General features: G+C 47.0%; 1 protein-coding gene across 1 annotated transcript; it reads left to right on the top strand.

Annotated features, from left to right (window-relative positions):
• The first annotated feature begins 2,045 nt into the window (after positions 1-2,045).
• On the top strand, positions 2,046-15,266 carry LOC135553027 (ATP-sensitive inward rectifier potassium channel 1-like). The gene is made up of 2 exons (XM_064985077.1): positions 2,046-2,195; positions 13,093-15,266. The coding sequence occupies exon 2, from the start codon at positions 13,110-13,112 to the stop codon at positions 14,208-14,210; it is 1,101 nt and encodes a 366-aa protein (XP_064841149.1). The 5' UTR covers positions 2,046-2,195; positions 13,093-13,109; the 3' UTR covers positions 14,211-15,266.
• The last annotated feature ends 271 nt before the right edge of the window (positions 15,267-15,537 follow it).

Below are 15,537 nucleotides of genomic sequence, written 5' to 3'. Positions count from 1 at the left end.
CATACATTTACCAGCCAAACATCAATATACGTACACGTTTGTTACAAGAGCTGACTTATGGGAAAGAGAACATCTATTGGTGTTTAAATGATGAATTATCTAATCGTGCATGGACCTACTTCTTTTATGTGGATACATTATTCATCCAGGTCTACTCAATCTCATGTAGTGTGTTTTTATCCCGTTGTTCGGACACTTTCATTTACTCTATGGGGATCTTAACATAAATCACATGGGGAGATAAAAGTTCACATTCGTGGACCACTGAACAATTTATCTGCGACACCTCAGTTAACAAGATTGTCAATGTTTTTGAAGTACTGGTTCTCCAGCTTTCTACCTCCAATCAGAGACACTATTTAAATTGAGAACTGCAAACATTTCTCTAGAATATGGTTGGGATTTCAACTTCAAAACAGAAAGCAAGGATGCATTCGACTGGAAGACTAGACCACTTCCACAAGATTGTGTGTTGTGCGTGTGAAGGATAGCCCTGACACTGACACCGTGGAGAGAATAAGTATAGCACTAAATAATTGAAGAATTGCACTGACAGCTGCTGTGCTCTGTGTGCATGTACAGTTGCAAGTATCGCTGCAGGTTTGTTATTGAGGTGAAGAACTAGTACCGGCTGTGGCTGTTGGCTGGGCTGGAGAAAGAGGCTTGTTGTCAGTCATCTCTTGTAACAGTGTTTTCTACCACCCAAACAAACAGCAGCTTAATGTGAAGAACTGTACCTGTAATTGTAAATGAAAGGGGATCTAGTTATGGTGTGGTGGTATCTACAACAGCAGACGTGGTGAAACTAAACCAGTCAGAGGGAACAATAGGAAGAGCTTGTTGGGCTTTAACTTAATGTTCTCTCTTACAAATGGTGCTCTTTCCACCTCTTAGTGGCTCATAACATTCTACAGATGTAGGATCTTAATTTGAGCCTGTTTGCAACAGCAAGAAAGTACGAAAACAAAACAGGAAATGTCAATTATAATGCGGATTTTAATGACTGGACATTTTTGTATGGGTTGATACATATTTTGTGAGGGAAAATCACGTCTGAAAGTGGTAATGACAAATTTTAGAATACTTTTTAAACCTCAAAAACAACACACGTTTTAAATGTCCTGCATCAGGGTGATCAAATTGAGATCCTACATCTGTAAGAAATTACATTGGCACTCATATCATAACACACGCCACTGCACCTTCACAGAACAGAACAGGGTGAGAAAGGCCGCTGGAGAAAGGAATTGATTTTCAGCTTTTCAGAGGCTCAGATTTAATTTAGGCTTTTTCTTTCACTTCGGTGTGATTACTTTATTCAAGCTAGACGGCTTCTTAATCATCAAGTTTTGGGAGGGGAGGACGTGCCATGTAGCTAGGTAATGCAACCTGTTCTAGCAAGGCAGGGGAGGAAGGGAAGCACGCACACACACACACGCACACACACACACTCTCTATGTGACTCTGAGAGTCTATACCTGCACTTGTAAGATGCCAGCATTGTTGGTTAAGGGTTAAGCATTTCACTGTAAGGTCTACCTACACCTGTTGTATTCGGTGCATGTGACAAACACCATTTTATTTTATTTTATTTGAAATGCAGCAACACTATTTGACTTAACAGCAAATACAAGCACGTGTGTGATTGTGCATGTGTGTGTACTGTAAACAGCTTCCTCTTGATCTAGACATTGAGAGCCCTGCCCAAGACACGGGTGGTGTAGCAGGGGGCAGTGAGGCTGGACCTGGGTACTGGCGCTGTGTGGGGTAAACACATGCCCACGCAACAGTCCTGCTGGAGGGCTGTACTGGTAGCCTACTTTATGTTTGTGTGTGTGTGTGTGTGTGTGTGTGTGTGTGTGTGTGTGTGTGTGTGTGTGTGTGTGTGTGTGTGTGTGTGTGTGTGTGTGTGTGTGTGTGTGTGTGTGTGTGTGTGTGTGTGTGTGTGTGTGTGTGTGTGTGTGTGTGTAAACATCACCTGATGTGATTCCAATCCCAAGTTTTATAAAAGCACACACATCTGTAGCACTGAGAGAGCTGTCAGAACACTAACTACAGTTCAAAGGGCACACCCTCAGAGACTGGCTGAGAGAGAGACGGAGACAGAGGGGATCCCGTGTGCAACACAACTTTGTATTTCCACAGTTTCTACACTGACAGGATCTCATCTTCTGTAGTTGGACCAGTATCATCCAGTGAGTACTTGGTATTCTCCTGTTATAACAACAGTGTAATGATGATATCTATCATGTTTAAATGCACCGACTTTCAGCCTAGGGTGAGCTTGCCGTGTTACAACTACTTCTACAAATATGTGTTGCAAATATTTTTTATTGACATTCCTCTAATGTTCTTCTTGCTTCCAAGAAACACTTCTTCCCAAAACACTATCAGTGAAAAGTGACATGTCTGCCAGTAAACATATTGTATGTAATTTTATTTTATTTAACCTTTATTTAACTAGGCAAGTGAGTTAAGAACAAATTCTTAATGAGATTGATCTGACTCCATTCCAAGCGTTCTATGCAGGTGCATGTATTGGCTAGTTTGTGGTCTTGTAAATTGTTGAGGATCTTAACATAAAAAAAAAACGGTCCTGGGAGAAATATTTGTTTTATTGTTATTGTTATTTGAGATATTTACAGTAACCACAGTCTCTCTCTCAAAAGGGGAACATCATTTGCAAACTTTCTGACCTCTCACTGTGGAAGCAAATTATACAACATCTGCTTACATTTATCAGTGTAAATATTGAGTGAAGTATTTAATTGGCTCAAACAATAAAATGTGAATAAATGTAGTCATGACATTGCACTTAATCACAAACTGATGATTACAAGGGTGGAAATGGTCCCTATTACCTTGTCATTGGTTGCAGAACAATGTGTATTATGCCGAAATAAATGATTATATGATTTTCCAGAGGAAATCATTCATTGTTGAAGAATGACAACTGAACCATACAATACTAATAAAAGTATCACTATTTCAAAAGTATATTATTGCAATGCATCAGCCAAGGATCGTATCAAAGTAAACCTGAAATGATCTCAGAATTTGTTTCATAGTGTTACAGTAAGAATGCAGAAGAAATAATGATTAGGTGTGAAAGGGTTGTGAGGTCCAGAGAGAAAAGCTTCACAAAAAAACAGTGCGTGATTATTGGATTTTTGTTTGTGAAAGGCAGGACGTTTCCAAGCTTTGAGCGTAGAAACAAATGCACCAGCTTATGGTACTGGTCATTTTGTGCACAACACTCCATAACAAGCACACCACCATCCAACTCAGTGTTTGGCCTAACAAGTGCACCACCATCCAACTCAGTGTTTGGCCTAACAAGTGCACCACCATCCAACTCAGTGTTTGGCCTAACAAGTGCACCACCATCCAACTCAGTGTTTGGCCTAACAAGCGCACCACCACCCTGACCCTGTAAATAGCCCATCCAACCAACCAACCACCTTCCTCATCCCCATATTTGTTTTTGTTTTTCTGCCCTTTTGCACACCAGTATTTCTACTTGCACATCCTCATCTGCACATCTGTCACTCCAGTGTCAATTGCTAAATTGTAATTACTTCGCCACTATTGACCGATGTATTGCCTTACCTCCTTACTTAATTTGCACACACTGTATACAGATTTTTCTATTGTGTTATTGACAGTACGATTGTTTGTCTCGTGTAACTTGGTGTTGTTTTTGTCACACTGCTTTGCTTTATCTTGGCCAGGTCGCAGTTGTAAATGAGAACTTGTTCTCAACTGGCCACCAGGATAAATAAAGGTGAAATAAAAATGTAAAAAAATCCAACTCAGTATTTGGCATAGCTTGTCAGCAACACAGGACAGATTTATTCAGAAAACTCCAATGCCTTTAATCTTGTGTCACACCCTGATCTGTTTCACATGTCCTTGTGCTTGTCTCCACCCCTCCAGGTGTCACCCATCTTCCTCACTTGTCTGTGCCATTTCGCCTTGTTTGTCAGCATGCAAATAAAATAAAATAAAAGTTTATTTGTCAGGTGCGCAGAATACAACAGGTGTAAACCTTACAGTGAAATGCTTACTTACAGGCTCTAACCAATAGTGCAAAAAAAGGTATGAGGTGAACATCAAGTAAGTAAAGAAATAAAAACAACAGTTAAAACACACAGTGAAAAATAACAGTAGTGAGGCTACTGCGGTAGTAGAGAGAACAGTCTATGACTGGGGTGGCTGGGGTCTTTGACAATGTTTAGGGCCTTCCTCTGACCACCGCCTGGTGTCAAGGTCCTGGAAGGAAGGCCCCAGTGATGTACTGGGCCGTATGTACTACCCTCTGTAGTGCCTTTTGGTCAGAGGCCGAGCAATTGCCGTACCAGGCAGTGATGCAACCCGTAAGGATACTCTCGATGTTGCAGCTGTAGAACCTTTTGAGGATCTGAGGACCCATGCCCAATCTTTTTAGTTTCCTGAGGGGGAATAGGCTTTGTTGTGCCCTCTTCACTACTCTCTTGGTGTGTTCGGACCATTCTAGTTTGTTGGTGATGTGGACACCAAGGAACTTGAAGCTCTCAACCTGCTCCACTACAGCCCCATCGATGAGAATGGGGGCGTGCTCCTTGTAGTCCACAATCATCTCCTTAGTCTTGGTTAAGTTGAGGGATAGGTTGTTATTCTGGCACCTGGCCAGGTCACTGACCTCCTCCCTATAGGCTGTCTCATCGATGTCGGTGATCAGGCTGTAGTGTCGTCTGCAAACTTATTGATGGTGTTGGAGTTGTGCCTTGTCATGCAGTTGTGGGTGAACAGGGAGTACAGGAGGGGACTGAGCACGCACCCCTGGGGGTGCTCCAGTGTTGAGGATCAGCGTGGCAGATGTGTTGCTACCTACCCTCATCACCTGGGGCAGCCCGTCAGGAAGTCCAGGATCCAGTTGCAGAGGGAGGTGTTTAGTCCCAGGATCCTTAGCTTAGTGATGAGCTTTGAGGGCACTTTGGTGTTGAACACTGAGCTGTAGTTTATGAATAGCATTCTCACATAGGTGTTCCTTTTGTCCAGGTGGAAAGGGCAGTGTGGAGTGCAAGAGAGATTGCATCATCTGTGGTTCTGTTTGGGCGGTATGCAAATTGGAGTGGGTCTAGGGTTTACGGGATAATGGTGTTGATGTGAGCTATTACCAGCCTTTCAAAGCACTTCATGGCTACGGACGTAAGTGCTACGGGTCTGTAGTCATTTAGGCAGGTTACCTTAGTGTTCTTGGGCACAGGGACTATGGTGGCCTGCTTGAAAGATGTTGGTATTAGAGACTCAGACAGGGAGAGGTTGAAAATGTCAGTGAAGACGCTTGCCAGTTGGTCAGCGCATGCTCGACGTACACGTCCTGGTTATCCAGTTAGCCTTGCGGCCTTGTGAATGTTAACCAGTTTGAAGGTCTTACTCACATAGGCTACGGAGAGTGTGATCACACAGTCGTCCGGAACAGCTGATGCTCTCATGCATGTTTCAGTGTTGCTTGCCTCAAAGCAAGCATAGAAGTTATTTAGCTCATCCTGTAGGTTCGTGTCACTGGGCAGCTCTTGGCTGTGCTTCCCTTTGTAGTCTGTAATTGATTGCAAGCCCTGCCACATCCGAAGAGCGTCGGAGACAGTGTAGTATGATTCAATCTTTGCCCTGTATTCACGCCTTGCCTGTTTGATGGTTCGTCGCAGGGCATAGAAGGATTTCTTATAAGCTTCCGGGTTAGAGTCCCGCACCTTGAAAGCGTCAGCTCTACCCTTTAGCTCAGTGCGAATGTTGCCTGTAATCCATGGCTTCTGGTTGGGGTATCTACATACAGTTACTGTGGGGACGATGTCCACAATGCACATATTGATAAAGCCAGTAACTGATGTGGTGTACTCCTCAATGCCATCGGAAGAATCCGGAAGCATGTTCCAGTCGGTGATAGGTAAACAGTCCTGTCGTTTAGCATCTGCTTCATCTGACCACTTTTTTTATAGACCGAGTCACTAGTAATTCCTGCTTTAATTTTTTGCTTGTAAGCAGGAATCAGGAGGATTTATTATTTTTATTTATCTGTTATTTTACCAGGTACGTTGACTGAGAACACGTTCTCATTTGCAGCAACGACCTGGGGAATAGTTACAGGGGAGAGGAGGGGGGATGAATGAGCCAATATTAAACTGGGGATTATTAGGTGACTGTGAAGATTTGAGGGCCAGATTGGGTATTTAGCCAGGACACCAGGGTTAACACCCCTACTCTTACGATAAGTGCCATGGAATCTTTAATGACCTCAGAAAGTCAGGACACCCGTTTAACGTCCCACCAGAAAGACAACACCCTACACAGGGCAATGGGATATTTTTTTTAGACCAGAAGAAAGAGTGTCTCCTACTGGCCCTACAACACCACTTCCAGCAGCATCTGGTCTCCCATCCAGGGACTGACCAGGACCAACCCTGCTTAGCTTCAGAAGCAAACCAGCAGTGGTATGCAGGATAGTATGCTGCTGAGTTGTGGTAGGATTTACCAAATGGAGGGCGAGGGAGAGCTTTGTATGTGTCTCTGTGTGTGGAGTACAGGTGATCTCGAATTCTTTTCCCTCTGGTTGCACATTTAACATGTTGATGGGAATTAGGTAGAACTGATTTGTTTCCCTGCATGAAAGTCTCTGGCCACTAGGAGCGCCGCCTCTGGGTGAATGGTTTCCTGTTTGCTAATTTCCTTATACAGCTGACTGAGTGCGGTCTTTGTGCCGGCATCTGTCTGTGGTGGTAAATAAACCACAAAAAGTATAGCTGAAAAGTATAGCTGAAACTCTCTAGGGAAGTAGTGTAGCCTGCAATTTATCTCAATATACTATACTTCAGGCGAGCAAAATCTAGAGACTTCCATAGATTTCGTGCACCAGCTGTTGTTTACAAATATGCACAGCCCCCCCCCCCCCCGCCACTCGTCCCCTCATATATCCCGCTAGCTGAAAATCCATGTTATCATTCAGCCACAATTCCGTGAAACATAGGATATTACAGTTTTTGATGTCCCGTTGGTAGGATATTCATGTTCGTACCTCGTCTAGTTTATTTATTGCACGTTGGCGAGTAATATTGACGGAAACGGCAGCTGCATTCACACTCACCTTCTGCGAATCCTCACGAGGCATCCCACTCTGTGTCCTCTGTACCTGCTTCTCTTCCTCTTGCAAATAACTGGGATGTTGGCCTTGTCGGGTGTTCGGAGAATGTCCTGTACGTCCTGCTTGTTGAAGAAAAAATCTTTGTCTAATCCGAAGTGAGTGATCGATGTCCTGATATCCAGAGGCTCTTTTTTTGCCATAAAATACGGTTGCAGAAAAATTATGTACAAAATAAGTTACAAATAATGCAAAACCCCCCACATAATAGCACAAAAGACTGGAGCCAGCTGTCAGCTCCTGTTTTTTCCGAGTTTCTTTTTCTCGTCCACCGGGCTTTTGACCCTTGCCTGTCTTGACCCTTTACTCGCACGCCTGACCACTCTGCCTGTCCTGACCCTTTACTCGCACGCCTGACCACTCTGCCTGTCCTGACCCTGTACCCGCCCGCCTGACCACTCTGCCTGTCTTGACCCGGTACCCGCCCGCCTGACCACTCTGCCTGTCCTGACCCTGTACCCGCCCGCCTGACCACTCTGCCTGTCTTGACCATGTACCCTCCCGCCTGACCACTCTGCATGTCTTGACCCTGTACCCGCCCACCTGACCACTCTGCCTGTCATCTGAGCCTCGCCTGTCATCTGAGCCTTTGCCTTTCATCTGAGCCTCTGCCTGTCCTGACCCTGTACCCGCCCGTCTGACCACTCTGCATGTCCTGACCCTGTACCCGCCCGCCTGACCACTCTGCCTGTCCTGACAGTGTACCCGCCCGACCACTCTGCCTGTCCTGACCCTGTACCCGCCCGACCACTCTGCCTGTCATCTGAGCCTCTGCCTGTCCTGATCCTGTACCCGCCCGCCTGACCACTCTGCCTGTCCTGACCCTGTACCCGCCCGGCGGACCACTCTGCCTGTCTTGACCCTGTACCCACCCGCCTGACCACTCTGCCTGTCCTGACCCTGTACCCGCCCGACCACTCTGCCTGTCATCTGAGCCTCTGCCTGTCCTGACCCTGTACCCGCCCGCCTGACCACTCTGCCTGTCCTGACCCTGTACCCGCCCGGCGGATCACTCTGCCTGTCTTGACCCTGTACCCGCCTGCCTGACCACTCTGCCTGTCCTGACCCTGTACCCGCCCGCCTGACCACTCTGCCTGTCACCTGACCACTCTGCCTGTCATCTGAGCCTCTGCCTGTCATCTGAGCCTCTGCCTGTCATCTGAGCCTCTGCCTGTCCTGACCCTGTACCCGCACGTCTGACCACTCTGCCTGTCATCTGATCACTCTGCCTGTCATCTGACCACTCTGCCTGTCATCTGAGCCTCTGCTTGTCATCTGAGCCTCTGCCTGTCTGGACCCTGTACCCGCCCGTCTGACCACTCTGCCTGTCATCTGACCACTCTGCCTGTCATCTGACCACTCTGCCTGTCATCTGAGCCTCTGCCTGTCCTGACCCTGTACCCGCCCGGCGGACCACTCTGCCTGTCTTGACCCTGTACCCGCCCGCCTGACCACTCTGCCTGTCACCTGACCACTCTGCCTGTCATCTGAGCCTCCGCCTGTCATCTGAGCCTCTGCCTGTCCTGACCCTGTACCTGCCCGCCTGACCACTCTGCCTGTCATCTGAGCGTCTGCCTGTCCTGACCCTGTACCCGCCCGCCTGACCACTCTGCCTGTCATCTGAGCCTCTGCCTGTCACTGACCCTGTACCCGCCCGTCTGACCACTCTGCCTGTCATCTGAGCCTCTGCCTGTCATCTGAGCCTCCGCCTGTCATCTGAGCCTCTGCCTGTCCTGACCCTGTACCTGCCCGCCTGACCACTCTGCCTGTCATCTGAGCGTCTGCCTGTCCTGACCCTGTACCCGCCCGCCTGACCACTCTGCCTGTCATCTGAGCCTCTGCCTGTCACTGACCCTGTACCCGCCCGTCTGACCACTCTGCCTGTCATCTGAGCCTCTGCCTGTCCTGACCCTGTACCCGCCCGTCTGACCACTCTGCCTGTCATCTGAGCCTCTGCCTGTCACTGACCCTGTACCCGCCCGCCTGACCACTCTGCCTGTCATCTGAGCCTCTGCCTGTCATCTGAGCCTCTGCCTGTCCTGACCCTGTACCCGCCCGTCGGACCACTCTGCCTGTCACCTGAGCCTCTGCCTGTCATCTGAGCCTCTGCCTGTCATCTGACCACTCTGCATGTCCTGACCCTGTACCCGCCCGCCTGACCACTCAGCCTGTCCTGACCCTGTACCCGCCTGCCTGACCACTCTGCCTGTCATCTGAGCCTCTGCCTGTCCTGACCCTGTACCTGCCCGCCTGACCACTCTGCCTGTCATCTGAGCGTCTGCCTGTCCTGACCCTATACCCGCCCGCCTGACCACTCTGCCTGTCATCTGAGCCTCTGCCTGTCACTGACCCTGTACCCGCCTGTCTGACCACTCTGCCTGTCATCTGAGCCTCTGCCTGTCACTGACCCTGTACCCGCCCGCCTGACCACTCTGTCTGTCATCTGAGCCTCTGCCTGTCACTGACCCTGTACCCGCCCGTCTGACCACTCTGCCTGTCATCTGAGCCTCTGCCTGTCCTGACCCTGTACCTGCCCGTCTGACCACTCTGACTGTCATTAGAGCCTCTGCCTGTCACTGACCCTGTACCCGCCCGTCTGACCACTCTGCCTGTCATCTGAGCCTCTGCCTGTCCTGACCCTGTACCCGCCCGTCTGACCACTCTGCCTGTCATCTGAGCCTCTGCCTGTCACTGACCCTGTACCCGCCCGCCTGACCACTCTGCCTGTCATCTGAGCCTCTGCCTGTCATCTGAGCCTCTGCCTGTCCTGACCCTGTACCCGCCCGTCGGACCACTCTGCCTGTCACCTGAGCCTCGGCCTGTCATCTGAGCCTCTGCCTGTCATCTGACCACTCTGCATGTCCTGACCCTGTACCCGCCCGCCTGACCACTCAGCCTGTCCTGACCCTGTACCCGCCTGCCTGACCACTCTGCCTGTCATCTGAGCCTCTGCCTGTCCTGACCCTGTACCTGCCCGCCTGACCACTCTGCCTGTCATCTGAGCGTCTGCCTGTCCTGACCCTATACCCGCCCGCCTGACCACTCTGCCTGTCATCTGAGCCTCTGCCTGTCACTGACCCTGTACCCGCCTGTCTGACCACTCTGCCTGTCATCTGAGCCTCTGCCTGTCACTGACCCTGTACCCGCCCGCCTGACCACTCTGTCTGTCATCTGAGCCTCTGCCTGTCACTGACCCTGTACCCGCCCGTCTGACCACTCTGCCTGTCATCTGAGCCTCTGCCTGTCATCTGAGCCTCTGCCTGTCCTGACCCTGTACCCGCCTGCCTGACCACTCTGCCTGTCATCTGAGCCTCTGCCTGTCCTGACCCTGTACCTGCCCGTCTGACCACTCTGCCTGTCATTAGAGCCTCTGCCTGTCACTGACCCTGTACCCGCCCACCTGACCACTCTGCCTGTCATCTGAGCCTCTGCCTGTCACTGAGCCTGCCTGCCATGCTGTACCTTTGCTCCACCTCTGGATAACTGATTTCAGCCTGCCCCTGTCCCTGACCCTGAGCCTGCCTGCCATCCTGCACCTTTGCTACTACTCTGGATAAACAACCCTTGCCTGCCTTGACTTGTCGTTTGCCTGCCCAGTCTGCACTTGTGTCTTACCTTGATTCCTGATATCTTGCCAAGGACCATCAATCAAATAATTCTGTGCTATCTACAGTTGATGTTGGAAGTGTATATACACTTAGGTTGCAGTCATTAAATCTTGTTTTTCAACCACTCCACAAATTTCTTGTTAACAAACTATAGTTTTGGCATGTCGGTTAATACATCTACTTTGTACATGACACAAGTCATTTCTCCAACAATTGTTTACAGACAGATTATTTCACTTATAATTCACTGTATCACAGTTCCAGTGGGTAAGAAGTTTACATACACTAAGTTGACCATTCCTTTAAACAGCTTGGAAAATTCTAGAAAATTATGTCATGGCTTTAGATGCTTCTGATAGGCTAATTGACATCATTTGAGTCTTTGGAGGTGTATCTGTCGATGTATTTCAAGGCCTACCTTCAAAATCAGTGCCTCTTTGCTTGACATCATGGGAAAATCAAAAGAAATCAGCCAAGACCTCAGAAAATAAATTGTAGACCTCCACAAGTCTGGTTCATCCTTGGGAGCAATTTCCAAATGCCTGAAGGTATCACATTTATCTGTACAAACAATAGTATGCAAGTATATACACCATGAGACCACGCAACCGTCATACAGCTCATGAAGGAGACGCATTCTGTCTCCTAGAGAGGAACGTACTTTGGTGCGAAAAGTGCAAATCAATCCCAGAACAACAGCAAAGGACCTTGTGAAGATGCTGGAGGAAACAGGTACAAAAGTATCTATATCCACAATAAAACAAGTCTTATATCAACAAAACCTGAAAGGCCGCTCAGCAAGGAAGAAGCCACTGCTCCAAAACGGCCATAAAAAAAGCCAGACTACAGTTTGCAACTGCACATAGGGACAAAGATTGTACTTTTTGGAGAAATGTCCTCTGGTCTGATGAAACAAAAATATAACTGTTTGACCATATTGCCCATTGTTATGTTTGGAGGAAAAAGGGGGAGGCCTGCAAGTCGAAGAACGCCAAAACCCTGACATCAATCCTATAGAACACTTGTGGGCAGAACTGAAATAGAGTGTGTGAGCAAGGAGGCCAACAAACCTGACTCAGTTGCACCAGCTCTGTCAGAAGGAATGGGCCAAAATTCATCCAACTTTTTATGGGAAGCTTGTGGAGGACTACCTGAAATGTTTGACCCAAGATAAACAATTTAAAGGCAATGCTACCAAATACTAATTGAGTGTATGTAAACTTCTGACCCACTGGAAATGTGATGAAAGAATAAAAGCTGAAATAAATAATTCTCTCAACTATTATTCTGATATTTCACATTCTTAAAATAAAGTGGTGATCCTAACTGACCTAAGACAGGGAATCTTTACTAGGAGAAAATGTCAGGAATTGTGAAAATCTGAGTATAAATGTATTTGGCTGAGGTGTATGGAAACGTCCGACTTCAACTGTATATAGTTGTAGTAGGCTAGATGATTATGTTTTTAGGAAGGTTATGGTTTTCTGACTGATTTGGGCCAGTGGGGTGAAATATTTCAACAATCACTTTTCTGTAATGACTTGGGGTCTTAAATATGGCATGTGCCCAGGATTGCAGGATTTACGTGTAGATTCACATGTGCAAGTGATGCATAGCAATTGCTAGTAACTAGAGCAACACTTTACGTAAGTAATAAGACTGATGATTGGGGCAGGTGAAATCATTTAATAGATAGATTGACAGGGGCATTTGTGCTACTAAGTTGTTTCACATATTTATATTTTGATGAGAATTAAGGTCAGTGGGACTTTTACCTTGTGTTTTACCTAATTAGTTCACTAACAATGTGTGAAATTAAGAATTAAAGGAGGTAAAACATGAACTATTTCACAAGTCTGGATCCAAGAGTGAATGTTACACAACTCCATTATCTCTTACATCCTCTCATAGACCAATGCTTGGTTTGTCATTATTGCTTTAAGAAAGTTGTGAAGGGCAGCAATTTCATTTGAAGAACAATGATATTGACGGAAAATGACATTATTTATCATTGAATTCTAGTTTGTAATTTGTTCCATTCAATTCAAAGCATCCAAGAGCCTTGAACAAAATATGATTATTTTGTCTGCAGTTTTAAGACACCTTGAATTTCATGACTGGTGTACAGGGAGGTATAGGTTACAGGGTCGGATGAAGGTTTATCTTGAAGATTAAACATATTAATGAAAACCTCCAGTGTTCTGTATTAATAGTATCCAGTCTGTATATATCTAACAGTTCTTGGATGACAAGGATATTGATTTATTTGTCTGGGTGTGTTAAATAACAAATTGTCCTCTCTAACAGACGACAGGACCTAGAAAATGGTGTTTGGCATCCGGAAGCGCATCCAGGACCACCTGGTGGAGCGAAGAATCCGCCGAAGCCGGCTGGTGACCAAAGATGGCCACTGCAACATTGAATTCGGCAACGTGAAGTACGGCAGCCACTTTGCCTTCCTCGTGGACTTCTGGACGACCTTCGTAGAGTTCCGCTGGCGCTTTGTCCTCTTCTTCTTCATCGCCTCATTCACCCTGAGCTGGTTCATCTTCAGCCTGCTGTGGTTCTGGGTCGCCCGGAACAATGGGGACCTGACATGGCAGAACCCCCCAAGCAACCACACCCCCTGTATGTGGAACGTCTACGGACTGACTACGGCCTTCCTCTTCTCCCTGGAGACCCAGACCACCATCGGGTATGGTGTACGCGCTGTCACCCCCCAATGTCCTGGTGCTGTAGCCCTCATCATTATCCAGACTCTCATAGGGGCCCTCATACACTGCTTCATGTGTGGAATCATCGTGTCCAAGATATCCCTCCCTAAGAAAAGGGCCAAGACCATCTCATTCAGTGAGGTGGCTGTCATCTGTCCTAAGAAGGACTTCCTTTGCCTTATGATAAGAGTGGCCAACTTACGCAAGACCCTGATGATCGGGAGCCAGATCTACGGCAAGCTGTTGAGGACAACAGTCAAACCCGATGGGGAGACAATTATCATGGACCAGGTGAACATTGAGTTCATGATGGACGCTGGGAAGGACAACCTCTTCTTTGTGTGCCCTCTCACACTCTACCATGTGATTGACAAGGCTAGCCCTTTTTTTGAGATGGCAGTGGACACTCTCCGTAAGCAGGAGTTTGAGCTGGTGGTCTTTCTGGAGGGTACAGCCGAGACCACCAGCTCAGCCTGCCAGGTCAGGACTTCCTTCATCCCTCAGGAGATCATGTGGGGTTACAACTTCCTACCCATCATCTCCCGCAGCAAAGAGGGCAAGTACAGAGTGGACTTCTCCAACTTCTCCAAGGTAGCGTCCGTTGCCACTGCACACTGTGCCTACTGCTTCCACAACATAATGGGACATCACCTCCCCTCCATTAATGTCATTGACAATGTTGGATTTGAAGTTATTGATATCCTTGAATAATTTAATATAACCAAGATGTGAACTTTTGGATGGCAATATGTGAAGATATTTTTTTATCTTGTAATATTTATATATACAGTATGGTTTGAAATGATTGACACCCTTTATAAAGATGACCAATATTGACTTTATAATAATTCATTCAAATACTGAGCTACAATTTATGCAATTATATTATTTTATACTAAGGAAATTGCTCAGAGAAAGAGATTTTGTTTAACAAGTAATATATTGGGGTCAAAACTATTGACTTCCCTAAGATTTTTATTTATAAAGTAGTCAAAAGTTTAGTATTTGTTTCCATATTCCTAGAACGCAATGACTATATCAAGCTTGTGACTCTACAAACTTGTTGGATGTATTTGCAGTTTGTCTTGGTTGTGTTTCAGATTATTGTGAGCCCAACAGAAATGAATGGTAAATAATGTATTGTGTCATTCTGGAGTGAGTTTTATTGCAAATAAGAATATAATATGCTTCTAAACACTTGTACATTATTGTGAATGGTACCATGATTAGAAATAATCCTGAATATATCATGAATAATGATGAGTGAGAAAGTTACCCAGGGTCAAAGATCATACCCCTAGACATGCTAACCTCTCACCATTACCATCTTGACCCTCTGACCCTCTACTTTGTTCAATATTATATGCTTTATGACTATGGCTGTATGACTATGTTCGTAGGACTCTGCTGTTTCTCCTTTCAGCGGAGAGTCGGATGAACGCAGCCTCTGGCAAGTCCAAAGGGAGAGGGGTGTCTCTCTTCAAAAACAACAACTGGTCCTCTGCTTCCAGTGTGAAGGAAATCTTTAGCTTTTGCTCAACTGATATTGAATACCTCATAGTAAGCTGCAGACCCATTTATCTACCAAGAGAGTTCTCATCCGTAATCATTACGGCCATATATATTCCTCCACAAGCCAATATCACTCTGAAACTCAACAAACTGTATGAGACCATAAACAAACAAGAAACCTCCGGTACCGGAGCATCGGCTCTCGGACCAACAAGCTCCGGACCAACAAGCTCCGGACCAACAAGCTCCGGACCAACAAGCTCCGGACCAACAAGCTCCGGACCAACAAGCCCCGGACCAACAAGCTCCGGACCAACAAGCTCCGGACCAACAAGCTCCGGACCAACAAGCTCCGGACCAACAAGCCCCGGACCAACAAGCCCCGGACCAACAAGCCCCGGACCAACAAGCTCCGGACCAACAAGCCCCGGACCAACAAGCCCCGGACCAACAAGCTCCGGACCAACAAGCTCCGGACCAACAAGCTCCGGACCAACAAGCTCCGGACCAACAAGCTCCGGACCAA

The sequence above is a fragment of the Oncorhynchus masou genome, chromosome 13, assembly GCF_036934945.1.
Source record: "Oncorhynchus masou masou isolate Uvic2021 chromosome 13, UVic_Omas_1.1, whole genome shotgun sequence".
Taxonomy (NCBI): Eukaryota; Metazoa; Chordata; class Actinopteri; order Salmoniformes; family Salmonidae; genus Oncorhynchus; species Oncorhynchus masou.
The sequence above is the reverse complement of the archived record's forward strand: the minus strand, read 5'-3'. Positions and strand labels throughout refer to the sequence as shown.